General features: G+C 34.1%; 2 protein-coding genes across 2 annotated transcripts; both read left to right on the top strand.

Moving 5' to 3' along the window:
• The first annotated feature begins 6,073 nt into the window (after positions 1–6,073).
• Positions 6,074–7,886, top strand: LOC133039575 (uncharacterized). Its single transcript, XM_061118465.1, has 5 exons — positions 6,074–6,208; positions 6,625–7,314; positions 7,409–7,600; positions 7,688–7,822; positions 7,869–7,886. The coding sequence occupies exons 1-5, from the start codon at positions 6,074–6,076 to the stop codon at positions 7,884–7,886; spliced, it is 1,170 nt and encodes a 389-aa protein (XP_060974448.1).
• Positions 7,887–13,541: 5,655 nt separating this feature from the next.
• On the top strand, positions 13,542–15,773 carry LOC115697042 (putative Myb family transcription factor At1g14600). Its single transcript, XM_030623941.2, has 5 exons — positions 13,542–14,227; positions 14,307–14,383; positions 14,506–14,542; positions 14,670–14,799; positions 14,882–15,773. Exons 1-5 carry the CDS (start codon positions 13,885–13,887, stop codon positions 15,609–15,611), a joined length of 1,317 nt encoding a protein of 438 aa, XP_030479801.1. The 5' UTR covers positions 13,542–13,884; the 3' UTR covers positions 15,612–15,773.
• Positions 15,774–16,242: the final 469 nt, after the last annotated feature.

Below are 16,242 nucleotides of genomic sequence, written 5' to 3' on the forward strand. Positions count from 1 at the left end.
ATTATATTAAAAAGTAATACACTTAAAAATATTTATCTCATCTTGGTTCAACCCAATTTTATGTTGTTCCCATAGGATTGTGTGTTAGATATATGAGCTTAGAAGAATAGTATTCGTTAGAATGGGTGCCAGCAATGGCGGTGCTGATGTGAGTTTTATCTTCTGGGAAAAATTTAGCTACTCTGACATTACAATTACACCTAGCCTTTCAAAATGAGCGTCATCAAAAATTCAAGAATTATAAATTGAAAAGGATATCTTGTTACTTTTAGTGTGCCCAACAAATTCTCTAACGGATGACATTATATTTCGCATATCTCAAAGCTGTTTAAAAGTAAAGCAATATAGCAAGGGAATAGAAGATTTACTCAAATAAATAATTACTTGAGCAACAAAGGATAACTCGCTAATAGAACACTGAATATTACACCCAAATAAACAAAAAGTGAGGAATCGCAGCAGAGAGGCCATGAATCACGACATAGAAGATGAGGAATAATTCAATAGCAATATAGGGTTTGAGGGTTTGATATTTAGAAAAAGAAATTATAAATGATTATCCTAAATAATCACGATTGGTTGCTCATCCTTTTGGGGTTAGTTATTTTATTGAGAATTTTCAGAGATTGTGTTTCCGGTTAGGTTTATACGATTAAAATTTAAAAGTAATATTAATGTATTTGAAAATTAATATTAAAATACATCTTCATAAAAAAAAAATTATTATTTTTGAATAGAAAATTATTTTAAAAAAAAGTTACCCATAAATTTCTCATAAACCCGATTAAAATTTAAAAGTAATATTAATTTATTTAAAAATTAATATTAAAATACATCTTAATAAAAAAAATATATTATTTTTGAATAGAAAATTATTTTAAAAAAAAAATTATCCATGAATTTCTCATAAACACAAAAATTCAATTATATAGGCACACTTTATATAAAATAGATATTCGATCATCTTTATTCATTATTCCGCAATATTAATCATCCAATTATTGTTTATTACGGATACATATTTATATATAATCAAAATATCGACCGTAATCATTTCTTTTTCTCTGATCTGTTTTCATTATATATATATTTAAATGTATTTTTCTTTTGTGGTATCGAGCCTTACAAATTTTTAGAAATAATATTACTAATGTAATAATCTACATTACTAGGATATGGTACATATATATGATCTGTAGTAGACGAGAGGCCCGTGAGTGTGATGTGTGTGTATATATACATGTATATATGTAAGGGCATATATAATATATATATAAATATATATATGTATGGTTTTGGTGAAATTAGGATGTATGGTTACATACACACGTGGGAGGAATGAAAAAGTTCTCTTGCAACTCAAAAGTGAGCTGCTTTTGTTTTCAGAGCATATGAATCTGATTTAATGGTCATGCATGGGAAACACAACTATATATATATATATATATATATATACATATCATTGGAAAAAAAAATAAAAAAAATCTTGAAAATGATAATTTAAATTCCAGATAAATTAAATTAAAAAGAAAGAAGAAAAAAATGACTACTACCTAGCTACTATATATATGTATATACTACTTTTTGAAACCATAAAATTAAAAACAAGTGATTCTCATTTAGAATGATGATATCATGGATGAGATGAGAACTAAATTATTAGTATATTATTTTTATTTTTATTATTATAATTATATATTATTGCCAACAAGAAACTACCCCCTCCCATGCTCCAAGAAACTTCTAGCAGACATAATTATATTCCATTTCAAAAATATATATACATATGCACACATACATATTCATAGAAATATATCTTTGAGATTATATATGCTAGGAATATATATACTCATTATTATTTAATTATTTGGTATGGGGTGTATGTATAATATGTTTAAGTATTTTCACTATCAAAAATAGGAATTAATATATGTATATATAAGCCGAGCAACCATAAATAATATTCTTATAGAGTTTCCATATATATATATATATATATATATATATATACTAATTCATATATAACCCTTATAGATTATTTCTTAAATTTATATTTTTATAATTATATATTAATCTAAGTTAGTGATAAATTTAAAAGAGGCTATTATAGGTCAAGAGAAAAGAAAAAGAGGAAACTTCCTTAAGGTACGTGTGTGATCATGACATTATCGTGACCAAAAGTATGAAAGTGTATATATGTTAGCTATATATAGCATCCTTAATTATTATTAATTAGTTGTGAATATAAGTACTAATTAATTATAATTATTATAAAAAAAATAATAGTATAATTAATCAGTTGTTAACTTGTTATATCTTAATTAGTTTGTAGTTAGGTAACTTGTTATACATATTTATATAAATATAGTTACGAATTTGGTTTCAATTAAATTAATAATATTAAGACTTAATTAGAAGTTTTTGTACGTATATGGACACTAATATATGCCACACATAACTATAGGTATAGTATTTTTCACGTAGTAATATATTATTGTAATAATGATAATAATAATAATAATAATAATAATAAATAATTAACCTGGAAAAACAGCGTGGAATTGGAAATATGCATGATCATGAATATCCCAAGGTGAAATGTTTTTATAAATAAATTTAATTATTATTTATATATATATAATAGCAAAAGAACAAAGCCTCAAATCTCAAGAAGGAACAAGCCCCGTGATTCCCGACGAAATTGAGCTATATATAATTAATTATATATTATCTTTTTCAGTTTTTGAGTCTCTGCATAATAACACATGCATAGCCCCACCATCTCTAATTACTATAAATATTTATAGTATTGGAAAATTGGATTTAATCCCAAATAAAAAAAATGTTTTAATAGTTTAATTCTTGTTACAGGATTTAATAATTATTTGGATTAGTTTTTTCTCTTCCTAATATATATTATTAATCTAAAAATGTCAGAATATATAATATAGCTAGGTTGAAATTGGTCAGAAATTAATTGGAATATTATAGATAGTATATATATTAACAATAAATTATGTGAGAACACAGCACAAACACACCTACCATGCATAATAATCATGTATTTTTTTTATTATTTTAATGTGCATATTTTCAGTACTTATTTGTATTCTATTATATATATAGATGATTAATTAGTACTACAGAAATTAATTAAAACTTATAATTCTACACAAATAGTAAATTTATTATATATTATTGTTGATATGGTTAAAGAGTAAAAAGAAGTTCATGATTATTAATTAGAGACAAATATTTGTACCATTATTTTTATTTATTTGATTTCACACGAGTATTCTCAACACAAATTAAGCCTATCATGCATCATCAGTTTTTGGTAGCTTATTTTTGTTTCTATATGTAAAAGTCTACAGCCAAGGAAGTAGTAAAATTAAATCTGTCTTGTTATAAGTAACAAAGAATAATTAAGGAGAGAATTTCATAAATATATATATATATATATATATATATTTATAGACATTTCATCATGACCAAGCATAAAGGACAAAAATTGAAACAAAAAGTCTACTATAATTAAAGCTTAATTAATTTGTTCAAACTATTAATTACTTGGTATGATATATATGTACGAGACAAGAAGAAAGACATAAGTAGTAATAAATTAGCAATACAATTTCTCGGTCCTTAGTTTTATTTATTAAAATATATAGTAAATAACCTTGCAATTTGTCCCATTTATATATATTATAAATATTAGGGCAGACTCACATAGAAACAAAAAAAATTTGAAAAACAATGTATATACATTTTATAGTTAATTATTTATAATAAAAGATATTTATAGACATTACAAAAAACATTTATGCACTTTTAATGACAAATATTTAGTCATAACATAAATTTTGTGACTAAATATAATGTAACTTTTAGTCACAACAAAAATTTGTTTGTGACTAAAATATAGTTTTTAAATATAAATTGTCACTAATTTACTTTTAGTCACAATAAGTATTGTGATTAAAAATACTTTTAGTCACAACAAATTGTAATTTTTGTGACTAATATCTTTATTCACGGACCTTTCAGTCACAAAATAAGAATAGTGATTTATAATTAGTCACATTTTTTTTATTTGGGAAATTTCAATTTTTGCCCTTAATAATATATCTTATATCAAATTTTATACCCCTTACTAATTTATACAAAACAATTCCACTATTTTCAAATTCTACCCAAAATACCCCTTCCATTTAATTTTCCCACTCTCTCTTTCCCACTTTGTCTTTCCCTCTCTCTCTGTCTTTCCCACTCTCTCTCCGACTTTTCCTCTTCGTCCCTGCCCAAAAACAAAACAACCGAACAACGAAATCTAACCCGACGACGACGACCACGCAGACGCCGAACCCAACAACCCTCTTCTTCCCACTCGATTTTTCCCTCTCTCTCTCTATCTATCTCGGTCTTGAATTCGACCCGTGCTCGTGGAAACCACCACGAACAGTCGCCAACACAGGCCGTCGCCAGTACCCGTGCTCGTCCAAACCCAACACAGGCCATCGCCACCACAACCACGGACCGTCGCCACCACCACAAAGCTCAGTCAAAGGTAAGTTTTTCTTTTTAAAAAAAAAATTAATTTTTTAATAGATTTGGATGTGAAATATTGCATGCTGTTGAAATTAGTGGAATTTTTGTATATTTTGTGCTCTTTCTTGTGATAGGTTGTATATGTTGGATATGTTTCAATGGTGTTTGTGTGTTTTTACGTAGTTATCGATGAAATGTCGATAGGATATCGATAGGATATCGACATATATAGGTTTCTGTTTATAGGTTATCGATATAATGTCGACAAGATTGGAAGTGTTTGAGTCTGTGTTGTTAGTGTATGTCGATAGGATATCATTGGTATGTCGATAGGATGTCGACCTTATTTGGAATAAAAGTGGAGGTCTACAATATCGATAGGATATCTACCTTATGTCGATATCTTGTCGACTATTGTTATGTAGTTGATATATGTTAGTGTATGTCGATAGGATATCATTGGTATGTCGATCGGATGTCGACCTTATTTGGAATAAAAGTGGAGGTCTATAATATCGATAGGATATCTACCTTATGTCGATATCTTGTCGACTATTGTTATGTAGTTGACATATGTTTGATAATGTCGACAACATGTCGACAGGATGTCGACAGATTGTCGACATGTTGTCCACAATGTTATTTTAAACTGTTTCTGTGATAATGTCGACTACATGTCGACAGTATGTCGACTGTTTGTCGACCAAATTTTTTGTATACTTACTGTTTGATAATGTCGACAGAATATCGACATGATGTCGATGTTATGTCGACTATTTTTTAAATTTTTGTGGCGATTATATTGATTTGTTTTTTGTTTTTTCGTATGGCTCCCGGTACTCATTATTCCGACCCGAGCATTTCACCGGCCGCGTCACATATAGGCACTGGAATTTTTGCCAAAATTAAAGCTCGGTTTGAGGAGTTCAACCTTAACAACACGGCGAAGGAAAGCCGTTTCGGGAGCTTCTGGAATGCCGTACCACTGACATTCTCCTCGGTGTTATTTCACCAGCTGATGCTCCACAAAATGAAAGTGGATGCTCAGGAGGAGTTGAGGATGAGGTTTTATGTTGGTCGGAAGGAGGTCCGATTCGGGGTGCTGGAGTTTGCACTCATTACGGGTTTGGACTTCTCCTCGGGGCCAACAGAAGAGGAGAAGGCTGCGCAGTCGCGCGCTCGGGGTCAGACCGATTGATCAACAAATATTTCAACCGGTCTGATAGTGTGAAGACAGAAGCACTCCAACTTCAGTTCACAAACTGCCAGAACCCGGAAGACTTGTACAAGCTCGGCTTGTGCTTGTTTGTGGAGTCAGTGCTTCTGGGCCGCGAGGCCAACGCGCTGATCACGCCTCACATCATTAGATATGTGGAAGACCTCGAGTTCTTCTTCCGGATTCCTTGGGGGAAGCACTCATTCGCCAGACTCATGCACTCGCTTCAGAAAGACATGTTGAAACAGAAGGCCAACTACGAGAAGAAGCTGAGTTCGGATGTTCAGCACGAGTGCAAATACACAGCATATGGCTTCGCACCGCAGTCAATATTGGGCGTACGAGGCCATTTTGGAGGTTGGCAAGAGGTATGGCACGAACCACGGGATTCGGTTCCCCAGGATGCTTAGCCGGACGAGCAAAGGCGATATTGGGAAGAAAGACGTCAGCGCATTATTTTCTAGACGGGTATGATTTTCACTTATGTTCTGAATAATTATTTAACATAACTGCTTGTAATAAATGCTAAATGGTTTTATTTTGATATTTGTTAAACCATAAACAGAATCTGGAAGTGGTGAAGGGGCTCCTTCCACGGACAGAGGAGGAGGCATTTGTGAGGACCATTTCTTACGATGGTGTGGAGAACCTGGTTGATGATGCTGTGGATGACACAGAGGCTGAGGCAGTAGTCGGGTACCGTAGACTCGGGTCCCGTACACTCAGGAAAGAGACAATCAGGTACCAATTTTTGGAACTTTTTTTTATGTCTTCATTTTTTATTATTTTTGTTTTGTGATATTTGTTACATTGTGGAATTATCGTATGCTTACCGTATTTTTTGATATATATTTTTTCAGGCCATGGTTCGAACCTCGGCCGGTGCACCATCTTCATCAGGCGTTCGGGGTGCCGAGTACACTGATTTAGTGGCTCGGTTGGATAGGATCGAGGGTGACACTCAGGGTCTGTATGCTGCTCATGTCGAGCTGAAGAAGGCATACGAGACCAGCCATGTAGAGCTGAAGGGTGGTCAGAACGTAATTATGGAGCAGCTCAGAGACATATTGGCCATGTTGAATCGTCCGCCAACGACAGCTTCAGCACCGGAGGCCCCAGCAGATCCATCTACCCCACCACCAGCTGCTTCACCCCCAGTAGAAGAGGATGAGGTCTTCCCCGACGATTACGATCCTTATGAGGGAGCTCCAACGACTCCGATCGAGGCACAACCTCTTATCCATGTACATGACACCGAGTCGCAGGGTGAGATTCTGTCCATAGAGGCACAACCTGCAGTGGTTAAGAGTCGGAAGAGGAAGAGAAAGCCTCCTGTATGGTTCGGTGACTATACGGAGATGAAGAGGAGACATAGGCCATCTTCGACTTTTGATCCCCTGGAGCCACCGGACGAGAAATTGTTAACCACTTTCCGAAAGTGGTGTGTTGGACTCATTCCGAACCACCGACTTCGGGATTTGAGAAGTGGTGATTACGGTCCAGGATTCTTTTGGATAATGCTCACACCAAAGGAATGGCTTACAGATGACGTAAGTAAAGTATTTTATAATATTACTTCACTTTACAACTTTATGTGCAATTAATATATTTTTTTGTGTAACTGACATTTCCGTTTATATGCAGCATATAGATGCAGCAATGCATATGCTGAGGAGGCGACGCACCGACTATCCACTGACATTTCCTCAGAAGGGTATCATTCTCTCCACATTCGTGACCGCCATGATCAGCAGTGCATGGACGAGCCACAAGGGTCCGAGGAAAAACTTTAAATGGGAGGAATATATCCTGGACTACTGCACAGGGTTTCATAAGGTATTGTTTTAGTAAGATTTTAAATGTTAATTGTTTGGGAAGATTATTATGGTTTGTTAATTGTTTCGTTGTTCCCTGTAATTACAGTCCCAAGTCTTTGAGAGATGGAGGGGTAACGAGTTTATTTACTTCGTTCTGCACCTTCCCACGGCAAGACACTGGGTCACAGTTGAAGTGGACATAGAGCTGTGGAAAATTAATGTCTACGACTGTGATTCCATCGTATGTCATTGGACCGCCATGGAACCCATCTTGAATGTTTGGTCAGAACTGCTGCCCTCGCTAATCCTTGCAATCGGGAATTTCCACATAACAACCAGATCATGGCGTTAGCTAACGGTGACATCACGGTGCTTCCAAAAATGCACGCGAGTCGAGCCACTCACGACTTAGTTCCGAAGTCAGCAACCAGGTACATAGCGATAAAAAAGTACTATAGTATTAAAATATGTTTTACGTTAGACTGACTTTACATTTTATTTTGCATTTAGTGGTGATTGTGGCGTGTATTGCATTGAGTATGTGGAGCATCTCATGATGCAGCGTGGATTGACCGATGTGACGCCAGACCGGATAGCCATGTTTCGTCAACGGTGGTGTGTCGATTTATTTTACCAAAATGCTCGAGCGATTATATTTTTAATTATTGGGACATTGTATATTTTGTGTAATTAACATTACAGTTATGTATATATAGATTTTCTTTTCGTTCAAATTTTGATAATTATACGTGGTTTCAAATATAAAATATCAACATTATTCAACAAAAATAACTATTAAACCTAAAAATAATTAAAATATTTGAAAAATATTCAACCTCAACAAAAATAACTATGACAAAATATGCGTCATTACAATATATCAAATTTCCCAACGAATACGTACAAGACGCCTCAGATGCGGGCTTTGCATGTTGCTCTGTTGTGGCCTGAAGCACCACAGCGGCTGCAGTTTCGTGGTACAGAACCTTTTTATCACCGGACGGAAACGGTTCTCCCGTCTTCTTCCGGCCGTTGCTTTTTCTTGGACGACCTACGGGCTTCTTTTCCACAGTACCCCAACTTTCATATTCTTGATGTGTTAGGAGAACCCAATCATCCTCGTCACCAGCGAGATTGATGGTATCATCGTAAATCTTCCTCCACGTTTCTTTTGAATAATAAGGTGAGCAAAGCGTGTACACACTTGTGTTCGTTTTCAATGCCGCGGCACATGCATGAAGGCAAGGGAGTTTCAATAACGTGAACACGCCGCAGGTGCATGTTTTTTCAACTAGATTCACATCACCACCTCTTTCACCGTTAGGTCCCCTACCAACGTTATACAAATTGGCTCCATTTCGTTGGACGCGCCTGTACCTTGCATTTTCATGAATTTTTGCCAAGTTTTTTTCGAAGAGCGTGGCCAAAGGGGTGGCACATTTGTCAGCATTTTCGAGGCGATCAGCGAACCACGATTGGAGTGTGAACCTGATAAATTCAACCAAAGTAGTTATTGGATATTTCCTGAACTCTTCTGTGACACTATTGAAGCTTTCAGCAGCGTTGCTCGTCATGATGTTGTATCTATCGCCCAAACAATAAGGGTGAGCCCACTTCTCAAACCCTATACTCTCCACATATGCAGCGATGGCCGGATTCATCTTTCTAAGCTTCTCGAACTCTCTATCGCATTCGGCCTTCGACCATGCGTAAGCAACATTATATATTTGGTTGTGAAAAGCATCAGTCTTGAATTTGGCGTTCACGTTCATAACAATGTGGTGATAGCATGCACAGTGGACTGCTTCGGGAAAAACGAGTTCAACAGCATGATCAATGCTTTGATGCCTATCTGACACAAACACTAAGTTCTCAACCACGCCAATTGCTACCCTCAACTTCTGTAAGAAATACGTCCAGGAGTCGTTATTCTCACTGTCAATGATACCATAAGCAACCGCAACAATTGGTTGTTCGCATCGTATGCCACAGAACTAACATTATACCGCCGTACTTCGTCTTCAAGTAGGTGCCATCGATACTCAAAACATGACGACAAAAAGAAAAGCCCCTTCTACATGCACCGAGTGATATAAAACAAGATTTGAACCGCTCATCCTCTAAGTACAAGTCGGTAATGGTACCTGGATTCTTCGTTCCGGCATGTACAAGTACCCAGAAGCTTCATGTATGAAAACTCGGGCGTACCCCTAGCATACGTAAGTCCCATCTCCCCGCACCTCCACGCCTTCACATAACTCATGCGATACCGTAGTTGTCAAACATGTCCCTCTCGTATGTCTTTAGCCTTGTACTTAGTTCCGTCTTGGGTGTACTTCCCCTTAATAAGGTGGCCAACTACCCATGGTGCTGCTTGACGGTGATCTGAACGTCTCGCATTCAAGTTACATGTGTGTTCATTGTGAAATACAGTGACCTCAAAGTTGTCAGAATGCATCTTCTTCCTCCCCCTCAATCTCCATTTACAATCTGGAGCCTTGCATGTAACGTACAACACATCAGGGGATGACTTCTTCACCATCCACTCGAAATTGTTATTAAGGGCAAACCTACCCACAACTTGTCTCCGTTCTTCCTTGTTTTCATAAAAATTACCAAGCTCTATCACCCCGCTTCCTTACTTTGTAAACAAGTAGTTAGCTCATGATTTTCCATTATATCTTCCTTTGTCCACATGGGAGCTTTGAACTTGGTACAAACTTCTAAAGAGGAGAACGTTGAGAACGTTGCATGACGAGCATGTTCTTCAGTTTTGCCTTGTCGACTACTGCTAGTTCCAGGTGTAGTGCGATTTTCACTACGAGGTTGTCGTTCTCGCTGTGTACCTTGGTTACTCGGTACACACTCTAACCTCAACAATGGTCCCGCTACGGGTTCATCGACTGCTAAATCATGGTCATCGTCCATATTCAAATCTACAATAGGATCATTATTGTAGAAGGGTGTATCGAACTCTTCAAACTGATGAAATCCTGTCGCTTCTTGTTCTTGCCCTACATTGGTCGGAACATCAAAATTGGTCGGAACCTCTAAATTGGCCGGAACCTCCTCATTCACACCAATCCCAACATCTGTTTCGGGAACGCAAGACCCTACCACACTCCGAGGGAGAGGATTAGTAGGCGGCGTAGGCTCCGAATTCCCAACTTTTCTCACCTTGGTCACGAATAATGGCATAAACTCTGTATTTGACATTGTTGCCCTCATCTCTAAAAACGTTCTCAGTTGGCGTTCTCTCTTAATAACCTCTGGCGCAACCATTTTTCCCTTCATGTACAAGGAACAAATCTCCAACTTTAAATCATACGCTACCGGATCAACTTCCAACTCTTCATATAAAATTTGTCGCAGTTCTTGTAGGGTTGTCTCGGTTGTAACTGTCAACGTCAAGCTGCTATTTGCTTTGTAGATCCAATTATAATTCTCACATAACCAAACACCATCGTACGATACAACAAGGAACACTTTGTCTCCTGCAATTGCAAACCAAAAAAACAAGGTGAGTAAAAGAAAAAACACCAAAAAAAAATAAACATCGACATCCCATCGATATCAATAGACATAATGTCGAGAAGCACAACACCAGAAATTAGGGCACTGATTGTCGACATTGTGTCGACATAATATCGACATACAATCGACAACAACAACAACCATGCTCGTCATCGACATACTATCGACATACCATCGACATTATATCGATAATAAAAACGGTTGCACATTAAATGTTAATAAATTTTACATACGTTCCCAACAACCCTTCCCAACTGAAACGTTGCATGTCAGACACGTGTCCTATCGACAACATATCGACATGAAGTCGACATGTCGTCGACAAATGTGTTAGCAGTGACACTAAATTGGCATGTTGTCGATAAGATGTCGACATAGTATCGACATTCTGTCGATAAATACGCCATTTCATGCGTTTTTCCCTGTACAGTTACGCATTTAATGACCATTAAATTTTCATACATTCCCAACATTTTTACTGCTCTATAAAAGCAAAGGGAAATCTTATTCATAAGTGCTCTTGTATTCTACCTATCTCTTACTCTTAAAAATTTTCTCTTATTCTCTTAAGTTTGAAATATGGCCCCAAGAAAGAACGGCAAATTCCCCATCCTAACTCCTGAGGAGCTGAAGCAGGAGGAGGATGTTGGCATAGTTACTCCTGCAATGCAGAAAGTTTTGGACGCCGCTCGAGCTTTCGAAAGAGAGCGAAACGGTAACGAGTTCAGGTTCATGCAACTTGAAAGAGAATTTGCAAAAGCGGTGAATGGCCGGCTCCACCACTCGGGTTCCCAGAAGGATGCCGTCGTTGCAAATCGGGCATCTTCAACGGTAAACCTGTGAAGCACGGAACATTATGCAAGTATTGCAAGGCTCACCCACAAGCCAAAGAATTTTAAAAAAAATAATTTCTTATGTTATGGTTTGTGGGTTTTATTTAATGTTTTTTTTTTAATTTTTATGAACTTTTATTTTCTGTTTTTTTTTTATGTTTTTTTTTTGTTATTTTTAATGAAGTTTATTTTCTGTCAATGTTATGTTATGTTTTATCTACGGTATTTTTCCATTGCATCGATATTTTGTCGACATCATCCACAAAATATCGACAACTTCTCAAAAACAACAAAAAATGCTTGTTGTCGACATTCTGTCGACAAACATGTCGACAAAATGTCGACAAATAGTTAATCCCAAAGTTGGTTGCATGATGTCGACAACATGTCGACATAACGTCGACATAACGTCGATAATGGTCGTCACTGACCTTTCCTTTATAATCATCGACAAACCATCGACATATCATCGACATAACATCGATAACACTGGAAAACCCAGAAATCAACTGAAAACCAGATCTGCCAGATCTCAACAATTTCAGACCAAAAAACAGCAGTTCCAACAATAAACACACGTATAACAATTTTAAACTACATAAAGTCAAACAAAATGCTTAAAATGCAACTTACCCATTATAATGGTGTAAGATTCTTGAGTGATGTTGTATTGTTCTTCGGTTTTCCACCAACACCCACCGAGAAAACAACCATGCAACAGCAAATAATTACGTGTGGGACGGATTTCAGCTTCGGTTTTTCATAAATTTTTCAATTTTTTCCTAGAGAGAGAGAGTGGTGCACGAGAGAGAGAGGGAAGAGGGAAGAGAGAGAGAGAAATACACTTTCAGATTTTAGCTTGTTTTTTTTTTTTATTTTAAAAAAAAGGGTAAAATGGGAAGTTCATGTAATTAATAGACTAAATTTGTACAAATTATAAAGGGGTATAAATTTTGATATAGGTTGTATTATTAGGGTCAAAAATTGAAATTTCCCTTTTATTTTTAGTCACAAATTAATATGATTTTTTTATAATAATGAGAGATAATATTAAATTTAATGTAATGATTAAGTTATATCTTGAATCTCCACTATATATACAACACTAATATTATTAATATATTAATTTTGTATAGCTTCAGTCTCATTCACATTTAGTAAACTTTTGACCTTTATTGTTGTTTATTTACAGAAGAAACACATATTAAAACCTAATAATAATAATAATAATTGTAAGATTATTTAACCGGGGAGAATTGAAATACTTATTACAAGACAAATGTTTCTTTTTTAAACCCCATATAGAAAATGAAAAGGATTTGGAATCACGTGGCCATGCCCAAATATATATGTTTCATATATAGATATAAATATATATATACACATTGATTTTTCCCATCAACAATATTTTTTTTTCTTCAATATTTAATTTCTTGTAATAATATTCCTAGCTAGCTAAGCTGACATTAATTAATGCATGCATGCATATCATCATGACACATATATACCATATATGTATACTAAAGGAATATATATACATATACTTATAGATATATATATATCTATATACATCCTCTCTCTATATATACCATCAAGTAATAATGAAATAAAATATCATTTTGCCTGAGGTCTTTCTATATATCTTGTCTCTTAAGATCTAGGGTTTTTCCATTTCTTCTCTCAATAGTACTTACATCTATATTATGCCTTTTTCGAGGGAAATATAGTTTCTTATTATTGTGATTCATTACACAGTTTCTCTTAATCTGTCCAAGCATGAAAAAGATAGAGAAACAGATAGAAGAAACTCACACAAGACAAGATTATTTCATTACAGTTCTAATATTATTCACTACTATTATTTCATTACGGTTATTATTATTACTTAATTAAGGCTTGTTATTATTAGGTGGTAATTAAAGATCTAAACTTTATCATGATGATTAAGAGTAGTAGTATTAATAGTAGATCAATAAGTAGTAGTAGTAGTAGTAGTGGTGATGATTCTGAGTATTCAAAGACAAGATTAGAATATGAAGAAGATGAAGATGAAGATCATGTTTATCAAAGTGGAGAAGAGAATAAGGCTAATATTAATGGAGGATTGAGCTCAAGCAATAGCACAGTGGAAGAGGAAGACAATAATGATAATAATAAGGTCAATAAATCATCTTCATCAGTTAGGCCTTATGTTAGATCCAAGATGCCAAGACTTCGATGGACTCCAGATCTTCATCTTCGTTTTGTTCATGCTGTTGAAAGACTCGGTGGACAAGAAAGTAAGTACTATATATATATACATATATATATGTTTGATTTGTTAATTAATTTGATTTTAATATGTATATATATGTATAGGAGCTACACCCAAGTTGGTTCTTCAATTGATGAATATTAAAGGATTAAGTATTGCTCATGTCAAGAGCCATTTACAGGTAATTAATTATTCATCAATTTAAGGTTTTTTTTTTTTTTTTTTTTTTTTTACAAATATTAATTGGTATAGTTCATATATATGATTTCCTTGTAATTGGGTTTTTGATTGGTCATATTATAGATGTATAGAAGCAAGAAGATTGATGATGCAGGCCAAGGTACACACATAATTACATGGATTTCTTTTTTACTACAGTTAAATTAAGGTCTAATTTGATGAAAGAAATGGGTTTAATTAGGTTTATATATATCCTAATTATATATGGATTTTGTTTTTTGACACAGTTATTGGCTCACATGATCAATATCATCATCATAGGCATCTAGTGGAATGTGGAGATAGAAATATTTACAACTTCAGCCAACTTCCTATGCTTCAAGGATACAAACAAATTAGCCATAGCTCAAGCTTCAGGTAAATATTAATTATGATAAACATCAATTAAATTTACAATATATATTTAATATATTGATTAGTTTCTTTATATTCCCCCTAGATATGGATTTGGTGACCCTTCATGGATAAGTACAACTAGTTCTTTTGGCAACTTAAGGCAATATTCTAGAGCTGGATTTTATGCTTCATCAGAGGCTGAAAGGAAGAACATCTTAGCTATTAATAATACTAATAATGCTTGCAATTTTATTCCTTCAAAAAATTACAACATTAGTAATACCATTTCTTCTATCATCAATAATCATCAACATTCATCATCTTGGAGAAATAAAGCTCATAATAACAAACTCATCATCAAAGATATTATTGATGATCATTCCTCTTCTTTAAGCCCCCTAATTGACCAAAACTCCATTGCTCATCTTCAAGTGAACAAACCAAAGGAGCTCACAAATTTTCTTACTAGTAGTAATAATAATGTTACACATTCTGATTTAGTAATTAGCACTACTACTACTTCTACTTCTTCAATGAAAAGGAAAGCTTCATCAGATTCTAATGATCTAGATTTGTCTCTAAGGCTAACTACTACTACAAATACTACTCATCATAATAATGCTATTGTGGAAATTCATGATCATAATAAGAAAAAAAGGGTTATTAGTTCATCAAGTGATGATCATGATGAAGTAGTTGATGATAGTAGTTTATTATCTTTATCTTTGAACTCATCATCATCAAACTCTTCATCAAAGCCTAGCAAAAATCATCATCATGGTGAGAAGGAAGTGATAATTAAGAGAGCAAGTACTCTGGATCTGACTATATGAATTAAAATATTATTATTAATAATTATTCTAAGTGAGATCTTGTGGTACTTGTTCTAAAACAAATGTTATCTTCATCAGCTTTTGATTTTTTTTTTCTTTTTTTTTTCTCAATTCTTGTGTACTATCATACAAATCATCAATAAAATTGAGCATTATTACTTCTCTCTTCTAGTTATATGTTTAATATATGTGTGTTGTTTTTCATTTAATTATTTATAACATATGATGTTGTATTGAAGAAAAAGAGAGATTACCAATATATTATATTACTAGCACCATATTTATTATTAATTATATATATGTGTATAGTATCCCTATAAATTGAAAGTTGCAAATTAAGCTAATTAATTAAATTGGAAACAATCTGCACTTGAAATGGGTAGCTCAAATTCCCAAACAAAGGAGAATATATTATAATTGCTTATAGATATTTATATATATGGAACACTTACCATTACAAAAAACAGCTACTCTTAGTGACAATTTTTTAGTCACAACATAAATTTTTTGTGACTAAATATGACTTTTAGTCACAACAAATGTTACTTATGATTAAAACATAGCATTTAGTTACAAGTTGTCACTAATTTAGTTTTAGTCACAACAAGTATATATTGTGACTAAAAACACA

The sequence above is a fragment of the Cannabis sativa genome, chromosome 7 (genome assembly GCF_029168945.1).
Source record: "Cannabis sativa cultivar Pink pepper isolate KNU-18-1 chromosome 7, ASM2916894v1, whole genome shotgun sequence".
Lineage (NCBI taxonomy): Eukaryota > Viridiplantae > Streptophyta > Magnoliopsida > Rosales > Cannabaceae > Cannabis > Cannabis sativa.

Coding starts and splice junctions, on each gene's coding strand:
- LOC133039575 (XM_061118465.1), top strand. CDS start 6,074: ATGGCTTCGCACCGCAGTCAATATTGGGCGTACGAGGCCATTTTGGAG. Junction 6,209..6,624: donor GCGATATTGGGAAGAAAGAC/GTCAGCGCATTA, acceptor ATATTTTTTCAG/GCCATGGTTCGAACCTCGGC. Junction 7,601..7,687: donor ACTGCACAGGGTTTCATAAG/GTATTGTTTTAG, acceptor CTGTAATTACAG/TCCCAAGTCTTTGAGAGATG.
- LOC115697042 (XM_030623941.2), top strand. CDS start 13,885: ATGATGATTAAGAGTAGTAGTATTAATAGTAGATCAATAAGTAGTAGT. Junction 14,384..14,505: donor ATGTCAAGAGCCATTTACAG/GTAATTAATTAT, acceptor GTCATATTATAG/ATGTATAGAAGCAAGAAGAT. Junction 14,543..14,669: donor GATTGATGATGCAGGCCAAG/GTACACACATAA, acceptor TTTTTGACACAG/TTATTGGCTCACATGATCAA.